Source organism: Rhipicephalus microplus, chromosome X (assembly GCF_043290135.1).
Source record: "Rhipicephalus microplus isolate Deutch F79 chromosome X, USDA_Rmic, whole genome shotgun sequence".
NCBI lineage: Eukaryota > Metazoa > Arthropoda > Arachnida > Ixodida > Ixodidae > Rhipicephalus > Rhipicephalus microplus.
Genome location: NC_134710.1, coordinates 43287310 through 43309190, shown reverse-complemented (window position 1 = coordinate 43309190; position 21881 = coordinate 43287310). Strand labels below are relative to the sequence as shown.

The following is a 21881-nucleotide window of genomic DNA, read 5'->3' as shown; positions in this document are numbered from 1 at the left end:
ACACGGACACGGCACCCCATAAGGCGTTCTTGTTTTCTTCATTAAACGCAACATTAATCAGAAATAAAAAAAACAATAATGCCACGAAACTTTTAAGGGTTGCTATTTCAATTAGTTGCAATGAAAATGTCAAGAAAGAAAAATTCACGAAAAGATAACATGCCGCCGGCAAGATCCGAGCCTGCTGGTGAAAGGTTGGTGAAAAACTGAAATTCATTATATTCCCGTAGTTTATGCTTTAAAACGAAAATTTATTTTGTCGATTTCAAAATGCAATTTATCGATTTGGCTGAAAATATGCAAAAAATGTTGTTCAGTATTTCTTACAACGTAATTTGGTGCAATATTCTATTCGTTTTTATCCGCGCGCTGTTTTCGGTTTCGACTTGTTTTGAAGCATAAATTTTGATGTAGAAAAAAAAATTCCATTGAAGGTCATTTTGCTTTTACGTCAACATACGTCAACATGGTAACGCGTGTTTAGCGACGATAAAGTGTACCGCCGTCAACCGTTGTTACCGTTTGTCTGCCGTTCATCACATTGAGTTCATCCTGTGGTTCATCGCTCGATCACAAACAATGCGCTAGGCGGGTAGCATAAACATTCGTAATGCCTCCGTGTGTACAGCGTTATCACAGCGAGCAGTGAAAGTATTTTTGCTAGTTATGTGGCACCGAACAACAGGTGCAAATAATACGTGCAGACAGTGAGGTATGGAGAGCCCGACGCCGGAAGAAAACTCGCCCCGATGCAAGGATACGCCGGTAAAAATTAAACTTTTCGTAGCCGTACCGAATGACAGTCCTCCAAGTGTTCAACGCGTTATGCTGTTTCTGAGGCAGGTTGCTGTAATCGCATTTGTTCAATGCGATAATAATATAGGAAAATTTTGGATCTGTAGGATTGCGTCCAATAAGTGGAGCACGTAAATGCCCATAAACATTTTCTTTCATCGCAGGAGAATGACCCATCTCTGCTTCAGAAGGCTATCTCAAATGCACAGCGAGAAGTATCCCGGAAGGAGGACATCTTGCGGCAGCTGAACATTGTAAAATCGCACAGGAAAAAGGTATGCAGTGACATAATGTGATAGCTGCGCCATAACTGTGACAACTTTCTACGTTCCACTACTTTTTTGCAAAAACATGAGTATTTGCGCCAAACATACCCCCACGACTTCGTTCTTTCGGTGAGAAACATACGGCAGGCGCTCGAAAGCCATAGGTTACCACTAGTTACATAGGTTACCACTGGTTACATAGGCCACTACTCGCTGTGTTGCACGTCGCCTGGTGCGATTTCTACTACAGAGTGGACGTCGCACCAGGCAATAATGTGCTATGTAGTTGACACACTTGCTGGCCGCAAGCCGTTCAAACAATTTCGGCTCGCCCATATTGCGAAATTACTGTGCTAGATTACAACTACTCGCCCCTGTTGCGATACTTGCTGCATTAGTTTTTTATTACAGCTTGACCATACTGTGAAAAACATTAGTTCAATAAAATAGTTTCCATTTGCTGTGGATAGGAGAAGTCTTTGGACATCTTCCACATGGTGTGGGCATGCTGGTCGACCCCTCGCCTCAACCCAAAACCAAACCCTACCCTGATAAACTGGGATGCGGCCCTGCTCGGCTGTTCCGAACTGGCGAGCCAGAAGGCCCTGGTCAACAGAGCCCGAGTCGCATTGGACGCCAATGGGCTTCTGCAATGAGGAGCCCACCTAGTGTTTGGGAGGGGTGGCTCGCACCGGGCCACCACCCACGTACTCCCTGTATATAGATATCATAAAGTTTTTTTCTCTCTCTCAGCCACAAAAAAGTAATAATGACCTAGTTTTTTTTTTTTTTTGATGGCAGTTTTGCTCGACTCCCTGTATTGATTACAGTAATTCAGATCATATATGCAAAACTGGCCGACTCTTTGTAGTGCTGTTTGTTCTAGTTTATTTCTAAAATATTTCAAGCAGGGTGCCCAAGATTTAAGGCCATACAATGTGCGGATTTTACCAACTATACCACGTGCTGTACAGTGACTGTCACTTCACTGGGCAGTTGTAGTGTCGCAGTATTCTGGTATGTCTTGGCTGGGCTTATCGACCTCGGCAACTGTACTTGTGAAATGTAAATACGCACTCCCCCGCCACCCTAAATTTACTTGAGCACACATTACATAACTGGGAGAGAGGACAAGCTACTAAATCTTGATCCTTAGTGGTCCCTCATAAACCAGGACCCCCAATTCTGTACATAAAGCATGACAGCAGACATCCCCACACAATGAAGGACTAGGTTGTACTGAAAGAATTAACGTAAATCAGACTTTTATTTTAGTAAATAGATGCTTGAATGTTCAGATAGACTGTGCTTCTATATTGCAACTAAAGCATCAGGACAAGCCAGAGTCATCTACAAATACCAAGTGAATCCCTGGCAACTGTTAGGTAGCTTGATCTGGCTTTAGGATGTCTGCAGAAAAGCAAAGAGCCAAACATGTGTGGCAAATAACTCCTCTGAATGAATGGTTGTGAATATGCTGCTTCAAAGTAAGATTTTAATTGCTCCAGAAACTGCACCAAAATGGATTTGGTCTATCACATCACTGGGTATGTCAAGCACCTTTATTGGAGTTCTTGAAGAGTGTGCATACACCTAGACATAATGTACAGAATCCTCGACTTTGCAATTTTTTATCTTGCAAATGAGGAGAGAGTCACGAAATGATCTCTTTCCTTTTGCAGAACCAGGAGGAGCCTATCACTGAGCTGATTGAACAGTGGCGCTCAGCAGCACAGCAAGCGATTTTGGACTTTCAACAGCACATGGCTGAACCAAGGCCTGGCCTGAAAGACATTCTTGCCAACTTTCAAATTGAAGCCTCTGTTATTGGCTACAGTGAAGATGATGACTGTTTTGTATAACCGGAATTCTTCTGTGCACTCCAAGCTGGTTATCTTCTTTACAATTCGGAAGGAAATATTTTGTAGTCATTAAAACGATGACATCTTTGTAAGCTTTCTTGAAATCAACTAGTCAAGTCTGAAAATAAATTGTACAGTAAATTGTACTTTTATTATTACTTCCATTTTGCACCTCAGTTCTTCTGCCGGAGCTTGAGGTCAGTGTGGATTAGGTCTACTAGGCTTGAATGCATCAAACAGTTTTGGATCCTTTAAAAACTTCGGCATTTTTAGGTAGTGAGGCATCATACCTGCAAATAAAATAATGAAACTATAAAACCAAGCACTGTATTGTCTAGATGTATGAAAAAGAGAAACACTTACCACATTTTTTTGCTTTCATGATTTCTCTCCTGACACTTTCTTGCTGTTTTTGGCACAGTCCAGTAATGTGTTTCTCATAAATTTTTCCCGTATATGGTGACACAAACTGGCTCAGAAGCTTAACATTCTGCAAGAATGATGCTGCAATGATTTGTGTGTTGCATGCCAGCAAGAAAATTCATGATCTGCCATATATATAGACACTTTTGGCATTGAGGCATACCATGAGCCATCACAAGTACAAGGTCCACAGTCCAATTACAGAAACTCCACACACAAAAAAAGCCAAAAAAAAAGTTGTTTTTTAATAGACTACCTATACACCATTTCATATTAACTATATAAAATTAATTATATAAACATACAAAGTATACATACAAATTATTTTAGCAACAGGCTACTGTTTGGGAGCCATTTACAAAAAATTGGGAGCCATTGCACTCTATAAGTAGTGGGATAGAGCACAGCACTACTATCGCCGCAAGTTTCACACCATCAAATACAAAAAGCACTGCACTGTCATTTCAAGTGCCCCCACAGCACACACACACACACGACAAAAAAAAAGTATCTCGAGAAACTCGTATTGGCACCCGCCAATGGGCACCTTGGGCACATTATTCTTCACTGTGCTCGGCATCTCTCATTCCTCAGGTGCACCACAGTCACACAATGAGCACTATGTTTGAGCAAGAATGACCCCTGCACGAATTACACGCACATGACTTGCTGAGGAGCTACACCAAAACCATTAAGCCAGGTGCGTTCTCGTCCCAAATAGCCACCTGCCCCTTGTGCTCGAGGGGCAACATAACCGTATAATATCTATCTGCTGCCTAAAATTATTCTACGCATCATTCTGTCCGCGGACATGATCCACCAGAACCTGCAGCTAGAGTAGAAATGTGAGACGAAGACGTGAAGGTGGCCGACGAGGCCGTGCCGATCTCACCACTTTATTTGTGGGGCTGAAGCAGAGCGGCAGCGGCTGCCAGCGTCCGATGTGCGTGAACAGAGTCTGTTCTCGCGCAGCTCGAGCTAGTATCAGCTGCGCAAGAGGCGCGGCGTGGTGGTCAAGAAATTATGATGATGATGGCACTGCAAACTAGACCATATACAACCTCACTATGAAATAAGAGAGCTCCTACAGTGTTCAAGAAGCTGTTTTTTCGTTCACATATGGCCACACATCTGTAGCTGACTTGTGAACTAGAGCAAGCTTGTAGACTTTATTAGTAAAAAAAAAAAAAAAAAGGTCAGGTATACGAGAGAAGAAGAAAGACCACAGTACAGAGCGTTGGCTAACAAGAGTGTGTATTTTGTGTGAACACATATATACGCCTGGGAAAGGGGGAAATGAGACAAATGAAGTAAAGGGAGGCACTGTGCATGCGTGACAACTAGTAGATGAGACTGCAAAGTTCTGTTATGAATATAATTTATCTCCTTCTCAGATAGTACAATGGACAGTACGCTCGTACATGATAGCCCAATGGAATGAATACTGAACGCTTCATAAATTTCCCAGGTGCAGAAATCGTGATATCTGCCTAAAATGCACATCTGTTTAAAATTCAGACTGCATCCACACTCGTCACAGTGAATCGCCAGATAGCTTCCAGTTTTGTCCTTGAGAATGTTCTTGTGCTCTCAGAGTTGATCAATGACGCAGCAACCCGTTTGACCAACATAGCAGCCACCACAAGACGTCAGTACCTCAATGACAAAACTGGAAACAATCTGTGAATTCACTGTACCAAGAAAAAGCTGTTGCGCACCAGGTTTTCATGAACTTCAGCCAGACTTTTACACAACAATCATGCTTCTTTCGCCACATAGTTAGCATGGCTGCAATGTGCCAGCACTCTGAAACTCCCTCGGCCATGATACAAGCTGATGTAGCTTTTTGCCCCCTTGTCATCTCTCCGCCACCCGCCCCCTTCTTGTGTGGCTTACAGGACACTCCTAGGAATGTCAAAAGTGGAAAGGATAAAAGACACTTTCAGCGGGTGACAAAGCCTAGTAACTTCTTTTATACTTGATGGGCCCAACAAATATTTGCGGCAAGAGATCCATAAACAATCGACTGCTATAGTGCAATCTTTCAATAATTACTTGAAAATAAGGCAGCTATTAGGCCCAAGAATGAATTATGGTGGCATAACAGTCGCGCTGATATAACGTCACGGCAAGAACTCGTTTGCCCCGCAGCCAAATATTGCCTCTTTCTGCGCCCCCCGCTCTTTTGCAATGCAGTAGCGACTACAGTGATGGTGATGCGAATCTGCCAAGGTAGAATGGGGGCGTTTCCACTGCTAGCGATAATTAAGCAAGCAGCAGAAACTCACGTCCAAACAGAAGAATCCCTGTGAAACTGGTAATGCAGAACAGCAAGACATTCATTACTTTCACTGCTTACTACAAGAAATCAGTGCTTTACACTTATGTTTCAACCTTCATCACAACTTGATGTACACTCTGTAGTAAACATGTGTCCTGAATACCTATAAATGAAATTAGGTCATTTTCGATTCACGAGCTACTTTATGGTTTGCCATATAAGTTAAGTCTGCCCCTGCAGATTATCCTAATGATTTGACGAAGCTGCACTTTCAGCTACAGATCGATCATTAAGAATCACTTAATATATTTGAATCATCAAACCAAGTAATACTGCCACACACAAAACGTTTTTGCAAATAAGTAGATATTATACTTGGATTATGTAAAGATTTCTTCTCAACAGTGACCTGATATTATGTTGATTGATGATATGTAGGAACACCCCGAAACCATCATATAATTATGAGAGACGCCGTAGTGGAGGGCTCCGGAAATTTCTACCACCTGGGGTTCTTTAACATGCGCTTAAATCTGAGCACACGGGCCTACGACATTTCGCCTCCATCAAAAATGCAGCGGCCGCAGCCGGGACTTGATCCCGCGACCTGCGGGTCAGCAGCCGAGTACCTTAGCCACTAGACCACCGCGGCGGGGCCAACCTGGTATTATGTGGCTGTGTACCTTGATTTGCATGAACTGCTGGTCCGAGCAACCACTGCGTCACAATCGGTAATGTTAAATTCACACGGGAGTTGAGCTGCAACAATTGTTTGCAAAACGAACACCTGAAAGTTAAATTGAACGTCCTGAACTGTTTTGTAGCACACTCAGAGATGTGGCTCATGTAATAATTACGCATCATTGGCCTCATTGAGACTGGTTTCACACGTCATGTACACATGCTGGTTGATCAAATGCTAAGAAGATGAATTTATGAGCTGGTTATCTAAAGTAGTACTTATTAGTTTGACAGCACCGTTGCTAAGATGCTGGATGAAAACACAATCTGAGAGCAATAAATTTCCTCAATTAACTGCCACTTTTTTAATGAAGCCCCGAAATTATTGTGAGGAAAACGTGAAACTAAGCAAAATGATGAGTGAGTGAGCACACAAGAAAAACAAACTCAACAACTGCATGAGTGTTCTTGGGCAAGCTTTCTCAAGATGTTTTGGGAGCCTCGGTGCATCATGAATCTTTGTAAGTGTACGCGGGAATTCGCACCCTGGCAACAACACGCTCTGCAGATACGTACATGTGTTCCATGCAAATATCATGAGTAGAGGTAAAACCATCACTTCTCTAAAAGGAGCTGCCCATTAATAAAGCAAGGTAATAATGTAAATATGGAATCTTCCATGTGAAAACCATGACTTGATTACAGGACACTATAGAATAATTTTGACTACCTGTATCTAAGCACAAACATGCTCTTGCTGTTTAACCCCATCAGAATGTTGCTGCTGTGGTAAAAAATCAAACTCATCCTCGAGGTTAGCAGCACGACGCAACAAACCTGATCAAAGTGTTTACGACGAAGTGCAGGCACTGTTTGCAATTGCACAGAAAAAATGGATAGCTTTTTTTACACTTTACTAGGAACATTATCGATGCTGTTTTTGTCATTCATCTGAAGCTTGTGACAGGCGAAAAGAGATCAGAAACAATAATACAGCGTACGAAGCGAGTGCATGATATGCAGACACCACAACGCGTGTCGATGAGTTCCTGCCGTTAATGTAATTCAGGCTTCCCACCAGGCGGTGCCACCCTAACTTCTGAGGGCTAATACAAGGCTCTGGCAGTTGGCTACCAGATTTCAAAATGCAAGAATGCTTAGTACTCATGCTCTTTTGTCTCTGTGCTGAATAAAAAATATAAAAGTACAACCGTGAATTAATTATATAAAAACATATTTCTGTAAAGCAAACCACAGACAAAAAAAAAGCTTTATTTCATCACTTACGCACCGACTCTCAAGTATTTAAAAAATAACCATAAAAGCATACCTACGTGGAAGACTGTCTGCCCTCATGCCACGAACCGTCAAGTTTTCGAATAGTCAACTATGAGATAGTACACTAATAAGGATAGACAATTAATAGTAAAAACAGCAGCACCATGTTTTAAATGAGTTATGGGCAGTAACAGCGAAAAAACTCACGGGACGAAAAGAAGAGACACAAACAAGCGCTGACTCTCAACTGAAGAATTTATTGAAATATATAAATTATCTGAACACATAAAATAAAAACACACAGAACATGCGCAGAGGGGCCGGCGAAGGACTGTGTCGACGTCATTAATAATTTTACGCTACGGTTAAGTGTGCACGCACGACATATTCCATTCAAACAAACATGCTACTGATTAGGATTTCTTCTTTTTCATGTAAAGATATTGGTGTCTGACTAATGCAGCACTTTTCTTCTGTTTTGATTTTGGAATGCTTCCACTAGCTCTCTTGTGATCTGATCACTATGTTTGAAAAGCATTGTCGTTTCAATGTCCACACGTGTGGCAGTGCGAAGGCAAATTCGCGTACGTGCTGGTCTTGAGGGTTTCGGAGTGTTCTTTTAGTCGTACATAGAGACAACGCCCTGTTTGCCCAATATAAACCCTTCCGCATGTTAAGGTAATTCTGTACACCCACCCCTAGTACACAGAGTAGTGAGGCGTCCCTGTGTTTTACACCGCACTTATTTTGGCTATTGCTCTTTTTATCATGCTTTTTGTTCACCATAGGGCACAATTTTTCTAATTTGATAAAAGAGCTCTAGCCAAAATAAATGCAGTGTAAAACACAGGGACGCCTCACTACTTTGTGTACTAGGGGTGGTGTACAGAATTACCTTAACATGCGGAAGGGTTTATATTGGGCAAACAGGGCGTTGTCTCTACGTACGACTAAAAGAACACTCCGGAACCCTCAAAACCAGCACGTACGCAAATTTACTTTCCCACTGCCACACGTGTGGGTGCAGGCCCTTGTTCAATGAAACGACAGTGCTCTTCAAACATAGAGATCAGATCACAAGAGAACTAGTGGAAGCCTTCTATATCAAAAAAGAAGGAGTCCTGCGTTAGTCAGACATCAATATCTTTACATGAAAAAGAAGAAATCCTAATCAGTAGCATGTTTGTGTGAATGGAATATGTCGCGCCTGCGCAGATACCCGTAGCGTAAAATTATTAATGACGTCGACACAGTCCTTTGCCGGCCCCTCTGTGCACGTTCTGTGTGTTTTTATCTTATGTGTACAAATAATTTGTATATTTCAATGAATTCTTCAGTTTAGAGTCAGAGCTTGTTTGTGTCTCTTCTTTTCATCCTGTGAGTTTGTACACTGTTACTGCCCATAATGTATCAAAAACTAGCCCAACTATCAGTCCTGCTTTTAAATAAGATTGCCAAAGCATGCTGGCTGACTTGCTTATGAGCACGTCAGTGCAGAGAGTGAGTAAACACAGTTTAAAACTAGTTCATTGATATGAGATAACAAAAAACTATGGAACCACCAAAGAAACTCGTAATATATAAAAGCATCACTTGTCACCAAGTTCGGTGCTCCAGTGTCATAGCAATGGCCACACTTAACTCCTTTATTTTGATAATGTAGACTAGAGCAATTCAGCTTCAGACAACAAAGACTCCATAGCATCAACAAAGTAGCTATTTGTATCATCTACCATCCAAGATTCCTCAGCATCAACACAGTAGCTATTTGTATCATCTCCTATCTAGTGAATCGCACACCAGACAGAGCTGAACTGCTTCCACAGTTTCAAAGGTATTCATCACCATCACCTGTTGCCATGGTGGCACTGCAGTTAACAGACTCAACAACAGAGCAGTAGCAGGGACAGAAAATTGAGTCTTCATTGAGGCCAATTATCTTTAAGTAAAATGAAGCTGGGGAATGTATGTGCTGTTTTTACTTTCAAGTCTTTCTGATGAAAGTGGGGTCACACAATGAGTGAAGTGATGCTCTCACGTTAATAATGCATACTCATGAACATTTGGCATCAAAGTGGCTTGTAAGCCCACTGATGCCCAAGGATAAGTGACTGCAATTTGTAGCAATGGAGCTCCACATGCATCAAACAAGAGGCACTTCGTCAAGGCAGAGATCTTATGCTGTTTAGTCATCAATAAAATGGGATGGCAAGAGAATGTGCCATGCAGCCACACACTGCTAAATGAATACGAAGAGCACGCAGCAGGTACTGAACATGGGCAAAGTAAATGAAGTATGCACAAAAGAAAGGTACAAAAGCAAAAAGTGCAAAAGTTCCTGTGACCATTAAGAGCTGTTGCAAAGATGAATGGTATTTGTAACTGAGGTATTTCATCCAAATGTACACTTTCAAAAGTAAGTGCCCACTCATGCCTGTGTGACGTGCCTACTCATTTGCAAGTCGTTCAGCCTGTTATCTCATCTAGCTTCTGAGGAACAGGTTTTTGGAATTATTACTATGGGCATATTCCATAAAAATTCATACAATAATACCTAGAGGGGAATTTGGCTTTAGTGTCTACGCAGGCTCCTTCAGCGGCGCGTGTACTCCGATGCGAATAATGGCAAGCATAGGCTTCGAATCTGTTTCGGAGGAGAGATTGCATTCTTGAGATTTGCGACGTTTGTTTGCAGAGTGTAAAACGAAGTGATATGAAGTTATATTTAAATTAAACTTGCTTCATTCTTTTATAGGTAAATTTTATTGCAAAACATTTTTGTGGTTATGCAGAAGTGAAAACTCAACAAATATAACCACCAGGGTATGCATTGCTCTGTCGCTGCATTCCAGATTTGGCAGCAAGACATAATGAATTATTTTTTGCAACATTTGAAAACAAACATTATTGTTTTGCCCTCGAAAGTACGCATTATCTATTTTGGAAATAACAGTACAGTTTTATGTGAGAAACACTTAACGTTGCATTTGCTGCGATGCCAGGTGCGTCTGTCCAAGTGGTCTGCCACCAACGCACCTCCCACTTTGTTGTGAAGTCGAGTCAGAGGAGTGCGACGGTGCATCTACTTAGTTTCGCTGTCGTTATGCGGTTGATTCAAATGAGTTTGGGCAAGATGTGCTTACGAAAAGACGTGAACTCAGATGTAATATTCTGCACTGGCATGATACGCTACATCTATGCGCAGTGGTTAGTGGACGACGCTTCGCTCAAACTGCCAACTACAACTCGTAAAGCTCTGAAGCGGCAGCAAATCTCAGACATAGTGGTCTTCAGCCTCTTTGAACAATAAAAGCGTTGCTTCAGTGCTTTGCACCGCACCCCACTAACCATGCTGCGGAAAAACGAAACTGAAACTGTTGAAAAAGATCCATAGATAGTTTGCTAGCTAAAGCAATTCAATCTGAAGCCTATACTTCCCATAATCCCCATGGGGGTACACCATCGCAGCGCCAGATTCCGCTCTAGGTATTGTTGTATGAAACTCTACGGCATAGGCACAAACATCAAGCATGAAATAGTAATTGTGTAAAAGTATACTTGACTTCACTCGTAGAAGTTTTATGCTTCAACATTTTCATTGCATTTATTCAATACCTTGCTGCTTCATATTCAACTAAGATTAATGGTAAATAATAAATATAAGAAATACCATCGGTTGCACAGCAACAATGCAAACTGCCCTATATACTTCCATATTTATATCGCAAGATGACACCGCAGAAAGGATGGCACACAAGATGACGACAGCGCTGTCAGTGTTAGTGCCTTCTTTTCTGTGGTGTCGTCTTGTACTGTAAATATCGAAGCTTGAAACAACGCATTACTTTGTGTCCTGTATAGTTAATCATGCTATGAAATGAGCACTAGCACACTGTTTACTAACAAAAACAACATTAGTAATCATAAAAAAACACAGTTCAAGATCTTTTGTAGTCATGCAGAGAGTGTACATGAAGCTACCATGCCATACTGCAAAAGTGTCAAATATGAAGAGCCTTGCAGGCAGGTAGACAACGGAAATACCACGTTCTTCAAGTCAGAGTAGTGATCACTGCAAAACTGCTTTCTCACCTTGTAATCAACTTGTACGCTGTGCTTGCAGAGAATGCACTGTCGGGGCTCCTTTTTAAATGGGTTTTCCATGTTGAAATCTGGCTATTTGGGAGAAACATTGCGAACTGAATTTTCCTTAAGAAAAACAGGCCACGTAAGCAACGTACCATGTCGATATCTGCCGCCGTTTCTTGGTCTTTCGTCGCTTTGCTGGAAGATGTGGTGCTGAGGCGGCCTTTTAGTGCTAGTTCGAAAAGAAACGGCAACGGACATCAGGTGTGCCTGACATGAACGTAAATCTTGTGATGGATAGGGCATAGTATGACAGTAACAAGTACTTAAATAATCTCTTTCTTTTTTTTTTGTAATTCTTCTGTGCGAAGTTCGAGCTTGCTCTACGTAGTTATTGCGCATGTAGGCGCAGAAAAGTTTAAACGTGAACCATGAGCTCCACAATGAACAAGAATATGCTTATGCGAAACCATATTAGAGAAGCAAATCAAACGAGTGAAGCAGGGATTATTCAGAACAAATAAACACAGAACGAATGGAAAAACTCAATACATTCAGCTCGAAGGGTCGTGCGAAAGCCCAATCGCTTGATGGCAGAATTTCGATAACAGCAAAGGACTCCAGTTTTGCACGAACGTGGCAAACATAAAAGAAGACTCTGACAAAACGAGCTCACGAAAGCAACAGTGTAGTACAAGAACGCTAAAAGTCAATTTACCTGGAAGAATCGTAGTCTGCACTTGAAATGTCCCTGGCCCAGCGCGTAGCAGGTTTGTGGTGCCCAGCGCACGTGCTAAAGGCATGTATTTGAGCATAATTGATTTACGGATATTTATTACACTGATACGAAGTGGTCGATTGTTTTTACACTTAATGCGTAGCTAAAAACGCTATAGGATTACGCGAACTCCATGCTCTGTGCGCGTCCTCTGTGGATGGATGGATGAATATGGCTATGGTGGCTAGAAGGCTGTACCCTTTAGATTGGGCGGTGGCTAGCGTCACCAAGCCGTAATACCTAATGAACCAAAAACTATATATTTTTTTTTTTCCTTAAAAAGTGAGTTTGAGGATTCGTACTTTGCAGTGAAGAGTTTCATTTTCACTCGTGCTTTGACTTTAGCCACCAATCAGATAACCTCCTTCTAGTTAAGTCTACCCGCTTAAAGTTTATTTTGCCCTCCCGGTCCCTAAACCCCAGTGCTTTGAAAAACTCTGCGCCATCATCCTGAACTATAGGGTGAAGCCCTTTACAGAACATTATCAAGTGTTCGGCAGTTTCTTCTTCCTCTCCACACGCACTGCATACTGTGTCTACCCCTTCGTATTTGGCCCGATATGTCTTGGTTCGTAGTACTCCCGTCCTGGCCTCAAACAGTAGAGAACTACCCCGAGTATTATCATAGATCCTTTCTTTGGCAATTTCCTGCTTGAAAGTTCGATAGATCTCTAGTGCGGACTTCTTAATCATGCCCATTCTCCACATGTCAGTCTCCGTTTCCTTCACTTTCTTCTTAACCGATAGTTCTTTTTGGTTTGGCCACCTGCTGTTTTCTAACTATTTACCAGTCAACTTCCTGGTTCGCTTCCTCCATTTTGTATCGACATTCTTCATGTACAAGTAGCTGAAAACCTTCCTAGCTCAACGCTCTTCCCCGATTTCTCTCAATCGCTTCTCAAATTGTATCTTGCTGGTAGCTTCCCTGCCCTCAAATGATGTCCATCCCATATCACCTTGTACTCACTGATTTGGAGTATTCCCGTGAGCTCCTAACGCAAGCCTACCTATTCCACGTTGCTTAATTTCTAATCTTGCTTGAACTTCTGATCTCATGCACAAGACCGCATTGCCGAACGTAAGCCCAGGAACCATGACCCCTTTCCATATTCCACTCACAACATCATACCTATTGTAATTCCACAGTGCCCTATTTTTCATGACTGCTGCATTCCTGTTACCTTTAGTCGTCACGTATATTTCGTGTTCCCTCAGATACTCGGTGCCATTGCTTATCCATACGCCCAGATATTTGTATTTATCTGTTATCTCTAGCGTGACCTCCTGTATTCTAAGCTCACTACTTTCGTTGTCGTTGAAAATCATGACTGCAGATTTTTTCTTACTGAATCTAAAATCTAACCTATCTCCCTCATTACCGCAGATGTCCATCAATCTCTGCAAATCTTCCTTGTTGTTGGCCATTAGCATTATATCATCTGCGTACATTAATGCTGGTAGTGCCTGATCAATAAGTTTTCCTTGTTTGACTAAAGAGAGGTTGAAGCCCAGTCCACTTCCCTCTAATTTTGCCTCTAATCCTTGTGCGTACATCATGAATAATAAGGGTGACAGGGGGCACCCCTGCCTAAGCCCCCGTTTTACCTCTGCAGGCTTGGATACCTGTTTTTCCCACTTTATAACTATTTTGTTACCTTTATAGACACCCTTTAAAAGATTAGTGACTACATGTTCCACGCCTAGTGTGTCCAGTATTCCCCACAATTCCTCTTGAACCACGCTATTGTACGCTCCCTTGATATCCAAAAATGCTAGCCACAGGGGCCTGTGTTCTTTTTCTGCAATTTCGATGCACTGCGTCAGTGAGAACAGATTGTCTTCCAACCTCCTGTGTTTCCGAAACCCATTCTGCAGTTCCCCCAGCACCCCCTCATCCTCTATCCACGCCTGCAGTCTTTCCTTTATAATCTGCATCGCCAGCCTGTAGACCACTGATGTCACTGTTATAGGACGGTAGTTGCTTATGTCAGCTTTCTCCCCCTTTCCTTTATAGATCATGCTCATCCTGCTAAGTTTCCATCCATCGGGAACTTCACCATCGATTATTATTGTACTCACTGCCTCTCTCAAAGCCTGCTTAGACTTCGGACCTAATGTTTTTATCAGCCCAATTGGAATGCCATCTGGGCCTGTTGATGTACTACTAGGAACCCCTTTCTCAGCCCTTTCCCACTCTTGTTGTGAAAATGGAGCCATTGCACCACTTGATTCGTCCTTGTCTATTTTGGTGCATAAAGTACTTCTTTGTTGAAATTTTTCTGTCACCCTTGTTCTTATATATTCAATAGCTTCGTCCCCTTCTAGCCTAGCACCTTGGGCTGTAGTTATAAAGCTCTGCTCTAGGCTCGCCTCATTTCTTAGGGAGTTTAGATGGTTCCAAAATTTCGCAGCTGCCTTTCTATCTTTTTTATGTACTTCTGCCAGCCACTGAGCTCCCTTCCTTCTAATCTTTTCATTGATCAGAAGGGATGCATCCCTTCTACAGCTTAGAAAGGTTGCCCATTTTCTTTACACATCATCTGTCGGTTCACCCCGCTGCTTAGCATGTCTGTGTTCCTTAGAGGCTTCCTGACGTTTTGCTATGGCTCTCTTAACTTCCTCATCCCACCAACTTTTGGGTTTGTGTCTTTTTTTCCGGGGTGAATTGTCACGCGTCTTAGCAAGCTCTAGCTCAAAGAGTCTAATTAGATTCGTGTATGTCCACACTGTCTTATTATCCTCCGTGATTACTTTCTCAATTTGTTTAGTGGCTATTTCAATTTGCCTTTCTGGATAAAAATTTTCCTGTAGTTGCTCATCTTGTCTCCTTCCCACTTTCACTGCTCTTCCAAAACTTAGCTTGATACGTTTGTGATCGCTACCCAGACTTCTGGAGCCACCTTCATCTATGTGCATTTCCCTGAGCTTATCATACATCCTAGGTGACATCAGTGCATAATCTATCGTCGACTGAAGCCTTCCTACCTCCCATGTTATTTGCCCTTCACACTTCTCGGTACTGTTGCAAATGATCAAATGAAGCCTTTCACACATATACATGATAATTTTGCCTGTCGGGTCGGTACACCCATCTATATCTTCTATGTGCGCATTCATGTCTCCTAGTATAATTATCTCGCACTCTCTTCCTAACTCCTGAATGTCGTTTGATATACACTCTACCATTGCCTGGTTTTCCTCTCTGGCCTTTGCTCCCGTCCACAAGTACACGAAACCAAGGAGTGTCATTTAACCTGCCACTTTCCCTTTTAGCCATAAATGTTCCTTGCACTCCTGCTTGACCCTTTGCCAGTCTGTACTTTTATGAATGAATGCCCCAATACCACCCCCCTTTCTGCTGCCTTCTGTTCTATTACAATATTCCCACGCGTAGTCCGGATTGTTCGGAGGTTGTTCCATGTCCTTGAGATGTGTTTCTACAAAACCGTATACCATCGGCCTCTCTTCCCTTAGCTGTTCTTCTATCTCTTCCCACTTCAGCCTGTTCCTACCACCCTGCATGTTAATATACCCTATGTCTGAATTGGCTCGGCGCTCGTGGCTACGTCTATTTAGGCCCCGCACTCTACCTATCTTAGATATTGGTGCCACTTTGGAATCGTATCTGTCCATACCACCTGTCGAAGAGTCTCCCTGGTTGTTTTCCTCGTTACTAGCTATCCTGCACCCCGAAGGGCTCGCTTGCCCCCCAAAAAAGCTACTGCGCGTCCTGCAAGTCGCCAACCCACCTCATGACCTAGCCGCCCATCGAAGTGAATTCTGTCTCGTTGAAAACCCCCCCACCTATGCACCTCTCTGTTTATTTCCACCACCTCAAAGCCTTTCTCTCGACTCATCCGCCATATCTCTTGGTTTGCGTTGACCACCGCTCTTTGCAGGTTGCTATCACGCACCGGTACCTCCGGTATCGTGCATATCACTACCTGCACCTTAGGAGAAGTGGCGCTCATGTCATCGACGCCTTTCGCCAGTGTGGCTGCTAGTCCTGCTGCATCTTCATTTAGGACATCGTTTAAACCGCCTGAAATTATCACGAGGTTTCGTCTATCAGCTGTCGTTTTGAGCTTTGCGCTCGCTTGCTTTATGACTGCTTCCAGCTTGCGTCCTGGGAACGCCCCTACTGCAAGCCCTCTCGTCACCTCTTACCGTCTCTTTGATGGCTTCTGTGCATCGATTTAAATTTGAGTCTCCGGCGATTATCACATGCTGTGACTTTTCCGCTGGAGCGTTCCGCACCTGGGGGCTACTTGCACCTGTGACGCCAGCTGCTTTGTTCCCTCCCTGCCCCACCACTACCTCGCTGAAGCTGGGCCTTGCGACAGTTGAACCGGCTAAACCTGTTTTTTCCAAGCTTGCTTGCTTTTTTTTCTCCACCGTTCTGGTTGCCGGTTCCCTACTGTTCTCTCGGTAGGTCGCTTCTTTGTTCAGCTTCGCTAGCACTTCCTCGGCGGACTTCAGTCTTTCTCCCATTGCCCTCGTTTTCTCTTGCTCTGTCGCCAACGCAGTCTCGAGCTCGGCGATTCTCATCTGCAGTTCACTCTGGGCAACCATCATTTTCTCCATTTTTTCCTCGACCTCACATTGCCTACACTTCGCGCCAGCCTCTTCTCCATCCGCTTCTACGCTTGGGTCCACTTTCAAACCCACTCCCTCCACATCCTGAACACTTTACAGTCTCTTTAACCATGCCTTTCTGACACCAATTGTCCCTATACTCGATAATTACTAAACTCGAGCCCTGCACTACGAAAAAAAAAAAAAAGGGAGGCATGCTTCCTACCAACGCATGCTTCCTACCAACGCCTCCTAGATTTCTCGTGCCTGCCGGATGAGCGCAAATTACCGGTCATTTATGGCAGCGCTGCCTACGTAGGAATAAGGTCTGTGTACTTTGCCTTTGAGATCGGCAATTTCAGCGTTTGTTACTATTTTAGAGAATGCCTTGTATTTAAAAAGTTGCTTGCTGAATCACGGTGTCACTTACGTAGAATTAACTATAATTGCGTTTACGCCTTTTTAGAACTTTTTTCGGTTATTTTTGTTGCATATAAGTTCTAAAAACGTAAAAACTTATTTGAAGACACCCCCTACTTGAGTAGCGCCACTACCATAGTTCCGACGACCGCCGCTTAACAAGTGACCGCCGATAATCTGGCAGGCACAGGAGATCTAGGCGGCGTTGTTCCTACCAAAGCTGATGGTGATAGCGATAGAAATGGTATGGTTATAGCAACACCTTCTAGATTTCCCCTGCCTGCCGGCTGAGCACAAAACACCCGTCATCTAAAAAGGCGCTGCCTACGTAGGAATAAAGGTCTTTGTACTTGACCTTTGAGATCGGCAATTTTGGCATTTGCTACTAACTTTAAAGGCTACCTTGTATTGAAAAAGCTGTTTGCCTAATGACGGTGTCACTTACGTAGGGTTAATTATATTTAGGTTTACACCTTTTGAAAACTTTTTACGTTATTTTTGTTGCATATAAGCTCCAAACACGTGAAAACTTATTTGAAGACATCCCTACTTGAGTGGCGCCACCACCATAGTTCTGACGACCGCCGCTTTCCAAGTGACCGCCGATAATCCGGCAGGCAAGAGAAATCTATGAGGCGTTGGTTGTAGTCATAGTTATAGTTATAGTCATAGTAGTGGCCATGGCTAGTGTCATTTTTTCTCAAGCGGGAACTAAATTAGAACACTAAGCTTAAGTTTTCATCACTGGAAGACAAACTCAAAACAAAACATGCTCGACAACCTCTTCACATTGGTTCCACAGAACACTTACCAGTTGGTCCCTTATAAACCCCGTCGCTACAGCTGAGACAGCAAGCGGTGTGAAAAGATTGACTTTATTTGTCATGAAAAAGATTGGGTGCGGTTTACAACTATCTTCTTATTTGATTTTAACACCAAGGTGCATGCGATGTGTGTTGGTAGAGTAATCAGAAACTGCATTTCGAAACCCCAACGCGTAAAACCCCTAGATCACGGAAAGTAGCGACCATGCAGGAAGGAATCGTAGCGACGCTTCTTCATCTATGATAGAGTGTACCATAGAGTTTCATACGATAATTGTATGAAACTTTATGGCGTGTACTATCTATGCCGCAACGGTCTCCCGGTGCTGTCGACCTCGTCTTTCTATGGCCTCTTGATAAAACAATACGAACCTTAAGTGTTTTCCTTCCCACCCCCTTCTTCCGCGGAGCCCGTGCATCGGCAGCGCTCTTCCATAGCTGGGGTACAACGGGGGCGTTGCTGGGACGCGCGCTACGAGGGTGTTGGCGCTGCCACCTTGTCAGGTGACCCCGACGTAACGAGAAACGCGTGCAAGGACACTTAATTCGCTAGCCGCTACTATATAATTCGCGCTCTTTTTGTTCACCACGCGCACCGTGAACTCTTTTGACCTTTTAATCATATCCTTTTAATCCCTCCTTTACCCCAACCCCTCGTGAGCTACTGTTGAGGTGTCCACCACATGAGAGACAGTTAAGAAGCTCACTTTTTCTCATCTTTTCATTTAGAATCACTTCCCCTCCAGGCCCGGTAGAGTTACTGTATATAGCAACTCTAGGCCGCGGTGCTCCAGGCTCCCCACTTCGAACGTGCTTCAGAGTAGAATTCTGAGCAAGCTTCGTTATTCGTGGTAATGCCTTGCTGCTGCTTGTGTCCTCTAAACTATATTTGAGCAAGTAGACCTCATTAGTCTACACGTGATCTCCTGCGGCTAAAGTTGTCTTGGGCGTAAATAGCGTGCGTCTTCATTTCTTCGAATTCCTTACAACTTGCCGTTGCTTCATTGCTGTGGAAAAATAATGGTATTGCTGCTGAAATTTCTTTTCTTCCTTTGCTAACTGCACAGTGAGCCTATACATGCATATTTATTTTTTTTGCAGGTCACAGTGAACGTAGACCAGCCGCATTGCAATCAGAGTTGAATTGTTGGAGATTTAGTTAACACGATAAAGTGTGTTCAAGAAATTTCCCACAGACAAGTTATCAGTTAAGGCAAAATAGTTCGGACCGAAAGTGGGATATTTTTACAGCCACCTACGAGTCCGTGGTCGGCAACTTTCCGCGTCGCCTTGGTCATTCTTTAGTTCAGTGCCGTGAGTTTACGAAACACTGTCAGTGTATTTCATAAGAACTATTTTTTTTATCAAACCACACGACCACACACACATACACATTATAATTTCGTGCCAGTCTCGTGAGCACCTCAGCCAAATATATGTTTCCTTGAAATTTAGATGCGTGTAGACACTTACGCTTTCTTAAATGGTTTTCGAGGGTGCGAGCTCTACTTCAAGCTAGAATATTTAAGAACCTCTACCGAATATACCGATTCAAGAACCGGCAGTTCAATATGAGCGCCCACGGGGGCTTCAATCTAAACCCAGTGCTAAGTTTTTTCCCAGGCCCTGGGTTACATGAGCGACTATACGCACCACTGCGAGAGGGGCCAGAACAAAAGAGGAAACGCCGCTCCTAGTATCGGTCACAAGAGACTTTTGTGAAACGAAAGATTTAGTTTTTTTCTTGCAATGGTCATCACCCTGATATTGTGCTGAATAACACGCTTGTGGCAGTAGCACACATTCTCCTCCGTAACTACGTGTCTGTGAAGACAGATGTTCGAAACAGTACAAATAAAACTGCTGACATTTTGCGAATGAGTAGGAACAGTTTCTCTGCATGTTCTAGATATTGTGTTTGTATGCATATGTGTGTGTAACTAAATAAATAATGAATAAAATTTACCTTATTTATTTCGTCACTTTGTTGGTCATTCAAATTTTGCTCTTACAGATCGACCACACGTTCGATATCACACAGCCTTTGACTATTTTGTGGAAGAAATCGTCCACATAGATAAGTCTCCCAACGCTTCCAAGCGTAATACATTACTTGAATGGGTATGGCAGGGTAAACCGCCAAAAAATTTGAATTTGCAATTTTCACTCCGAAAAATTCACTGTATAGTATGAGGAACAAACCTGGGGAAGCCCGACGTCGAGCGACCGCTCCAAGCGGTTTAAATGGCACGCCGAAGTGCGCCGCTCGCCTTTGCGTAAGCAGTAAGCGAACGTAAGACTTCGTTTTCCTCAAATCGCGTGTTCTGAAAATTTTTCAACTTCAATTTACCGTTCATCAAAATGTATCGGATCGATTTCGATCAAACTTTGTATGTGTGAGCTACAAGTTAGAAACAATTTAAACTGGGAAAAAAAATGTTGATTTCATAAAAAGTAAAGATGTAAAAAATTACACAACTATACGCATTCTCCGTGGCGTTGTGCAAGCAGTATTTTTATTTTTCTTACAAAAACTTTATAAAATGCAATATTTTTTTTAAGGTTAAGATGTAACCTATAAGTCTCTACAACAATACGGCTGAATATGGCTAGATCCCTTTCGGTAGTTGTGGAGAGAAAAGGTACCGTTGTGTGAACTCGTGTTTTAAAATTTGGGAGTGGGCCATAGGAAGTATAAACAACCTAGGCATAAAAAAGCGTGTCACTTGATACCCAGTGGCATTTTTTTGTGAGCACGAGAAATTTTACGGGAGTGCTTGCAGCCGTTTCTAAGATATTACGCTAAAACTGACATATACCCTATACCATACCCCATTAAACCAGCGCCTTCTTTAACGCAAAATTCAGAATAAAGCTGTTAAGCACGTAAACTCACCGCGAACTCTTTGTCTTTTAACGGGGGACGATGGCGGCAATGGATTCACAGCCTCCCGTACGAGCGCTTGCTCTGGCCTCGCTGGATTTCGTGCCGACCGGTTGTGCCCCCGCGATGTCCGACTACAGCGCAGCTCTGGCCGACTGGCTCGCCCTATGCCATATCCTGACGCCGACAAGAGCTCTCGCTGAGTGGTGCTCCGTCCTCGGACTTCTGCGACCATGTCCATCTTTCCTATCTTCTCCTGACATCCGAATGGGCCTGTCCCTGCGCCTCTTTCTCCTCCTGCTCCTATTAATCTCTATACCTTTGTTTACTATACTTTTTAATCTCTCCTTATCCCCATCTCTCGTGCCCCGCCGCGGTGGTCTAGTGGCTAAGTTACTCGGCTGCTGACCCGCAGGTCGCGAGGTCAAATCCCGGCTGCGACGGCTGCATTTCCGATGGAGGCGGAAATGTTGTAGGCCCGTGTGCTCAGATTTGGGTGCACGTTAAAGAACCCCAGGTGGTCGAAATCTCCGGAGCCCTCCACTACGGCGTCTCTCATAATCATACGGTGTTTATGGACGTTAAACCCCACATATCAATCAATCAATCAATCAATCAATCAATCAATCAATCAATCAATCAATTCCAATCTCTCGTGAGCTATTGTTGAGGTGTCCTCCCCCTGAAAGACACTTGCGGGCTGACTTTTCTCTCCTTTTCACTTAACA

At 43.2% G+C, this 21881-nt stretch overlaps 2 protein-coding genes across 2 annotated transcripts; one reads left to right on the top strand and one right to left on the bottom strand.

The window, feature by feature from the left end:
- Window positions 1–549: 549 nt before the first annotated feature.
- LOC119175874 (uncharacterized) lies at window positions 550–3069 on the top strand. The gene is made up of 3 exons (XM_037426893.2): window positions 550–765; window positions 960–1070; window positions 2744–3069. Exons 1-3 carry the CDS (start codon window positions 715–717, stop codon window positions 2921–2923), a joined length of 342 nt encoding a protein of 113 aa, XP_037282790.1. The 5' UTR covers window positions 550–714; the 3' UTR covers window positions 2924–3069.
- mRpS18C (mitochondrial ribosomal protein S18C) lies at window positions 3049–12625 on the bottom strand. The gene is made up of 5 exons (XM_037426892.2): window positions 12391–12625; window positions 11828–11904; window positions 11679–11762; window positions 3287–3413; window positions 3049–3213 (listed from the first exon to the last, which is right to left on the bottom strand). Exons 1-5 carry the CDS (start codon window positions 12485–12487, stop codon window positions 3122–3124), a joined length of 477 nt encoding a protein of 158 aa, XP_037282789.1. The 5' UTR covers window positions 12488–12625; the 3' UTR covers window positions 3049–3121.
- Between the last annotated feature and the right edge of the window lie 9256 nt (window positions 12626–21881).

Coding starts and splice junctions, on each gene's coding strand:
- LOC119175874 (XM_037426893.2), top strand. CDS start 715: ATGGAGAGCCCGACGCCGGAAGAAAACTCGCCCCGATGCAAGGATACG. Junction 766..959: donor CCCGATGCAAGGATACGCCG/GTAAAAATTAAA, acceptor CTTTCATCGCAG/GAGAATGACCCATCTCTGCT. Junction 1,071..2,743: donor TAAAATCGCACAGGAAAAAG/GTATGCAGTGAC, acceptor TTCCTTTTGCAG/AACCAGGAGGAGCCTATCAC.
- mRpS18C (XM_037426892.2), bottom strand. CDS start 12,487: ATGCTCAAATACATGCCTTTAGCACGTGCGCTGGGCACCACAAACCTG. Junction 11,905..12,390: donor GCAGACTACGATTCTTCCAG/GTAAATTGACTT, acceptor TTTTCGAACTAG/CACTAAAAGGCCGCCTCAGC. Junction 11,763..11,827: donor CGGCGGCAGATATCGACATG/GTACGTTGCTTA, acceptor TCTCCCAAATAG/CCAGATTTCAACATGGAAAA.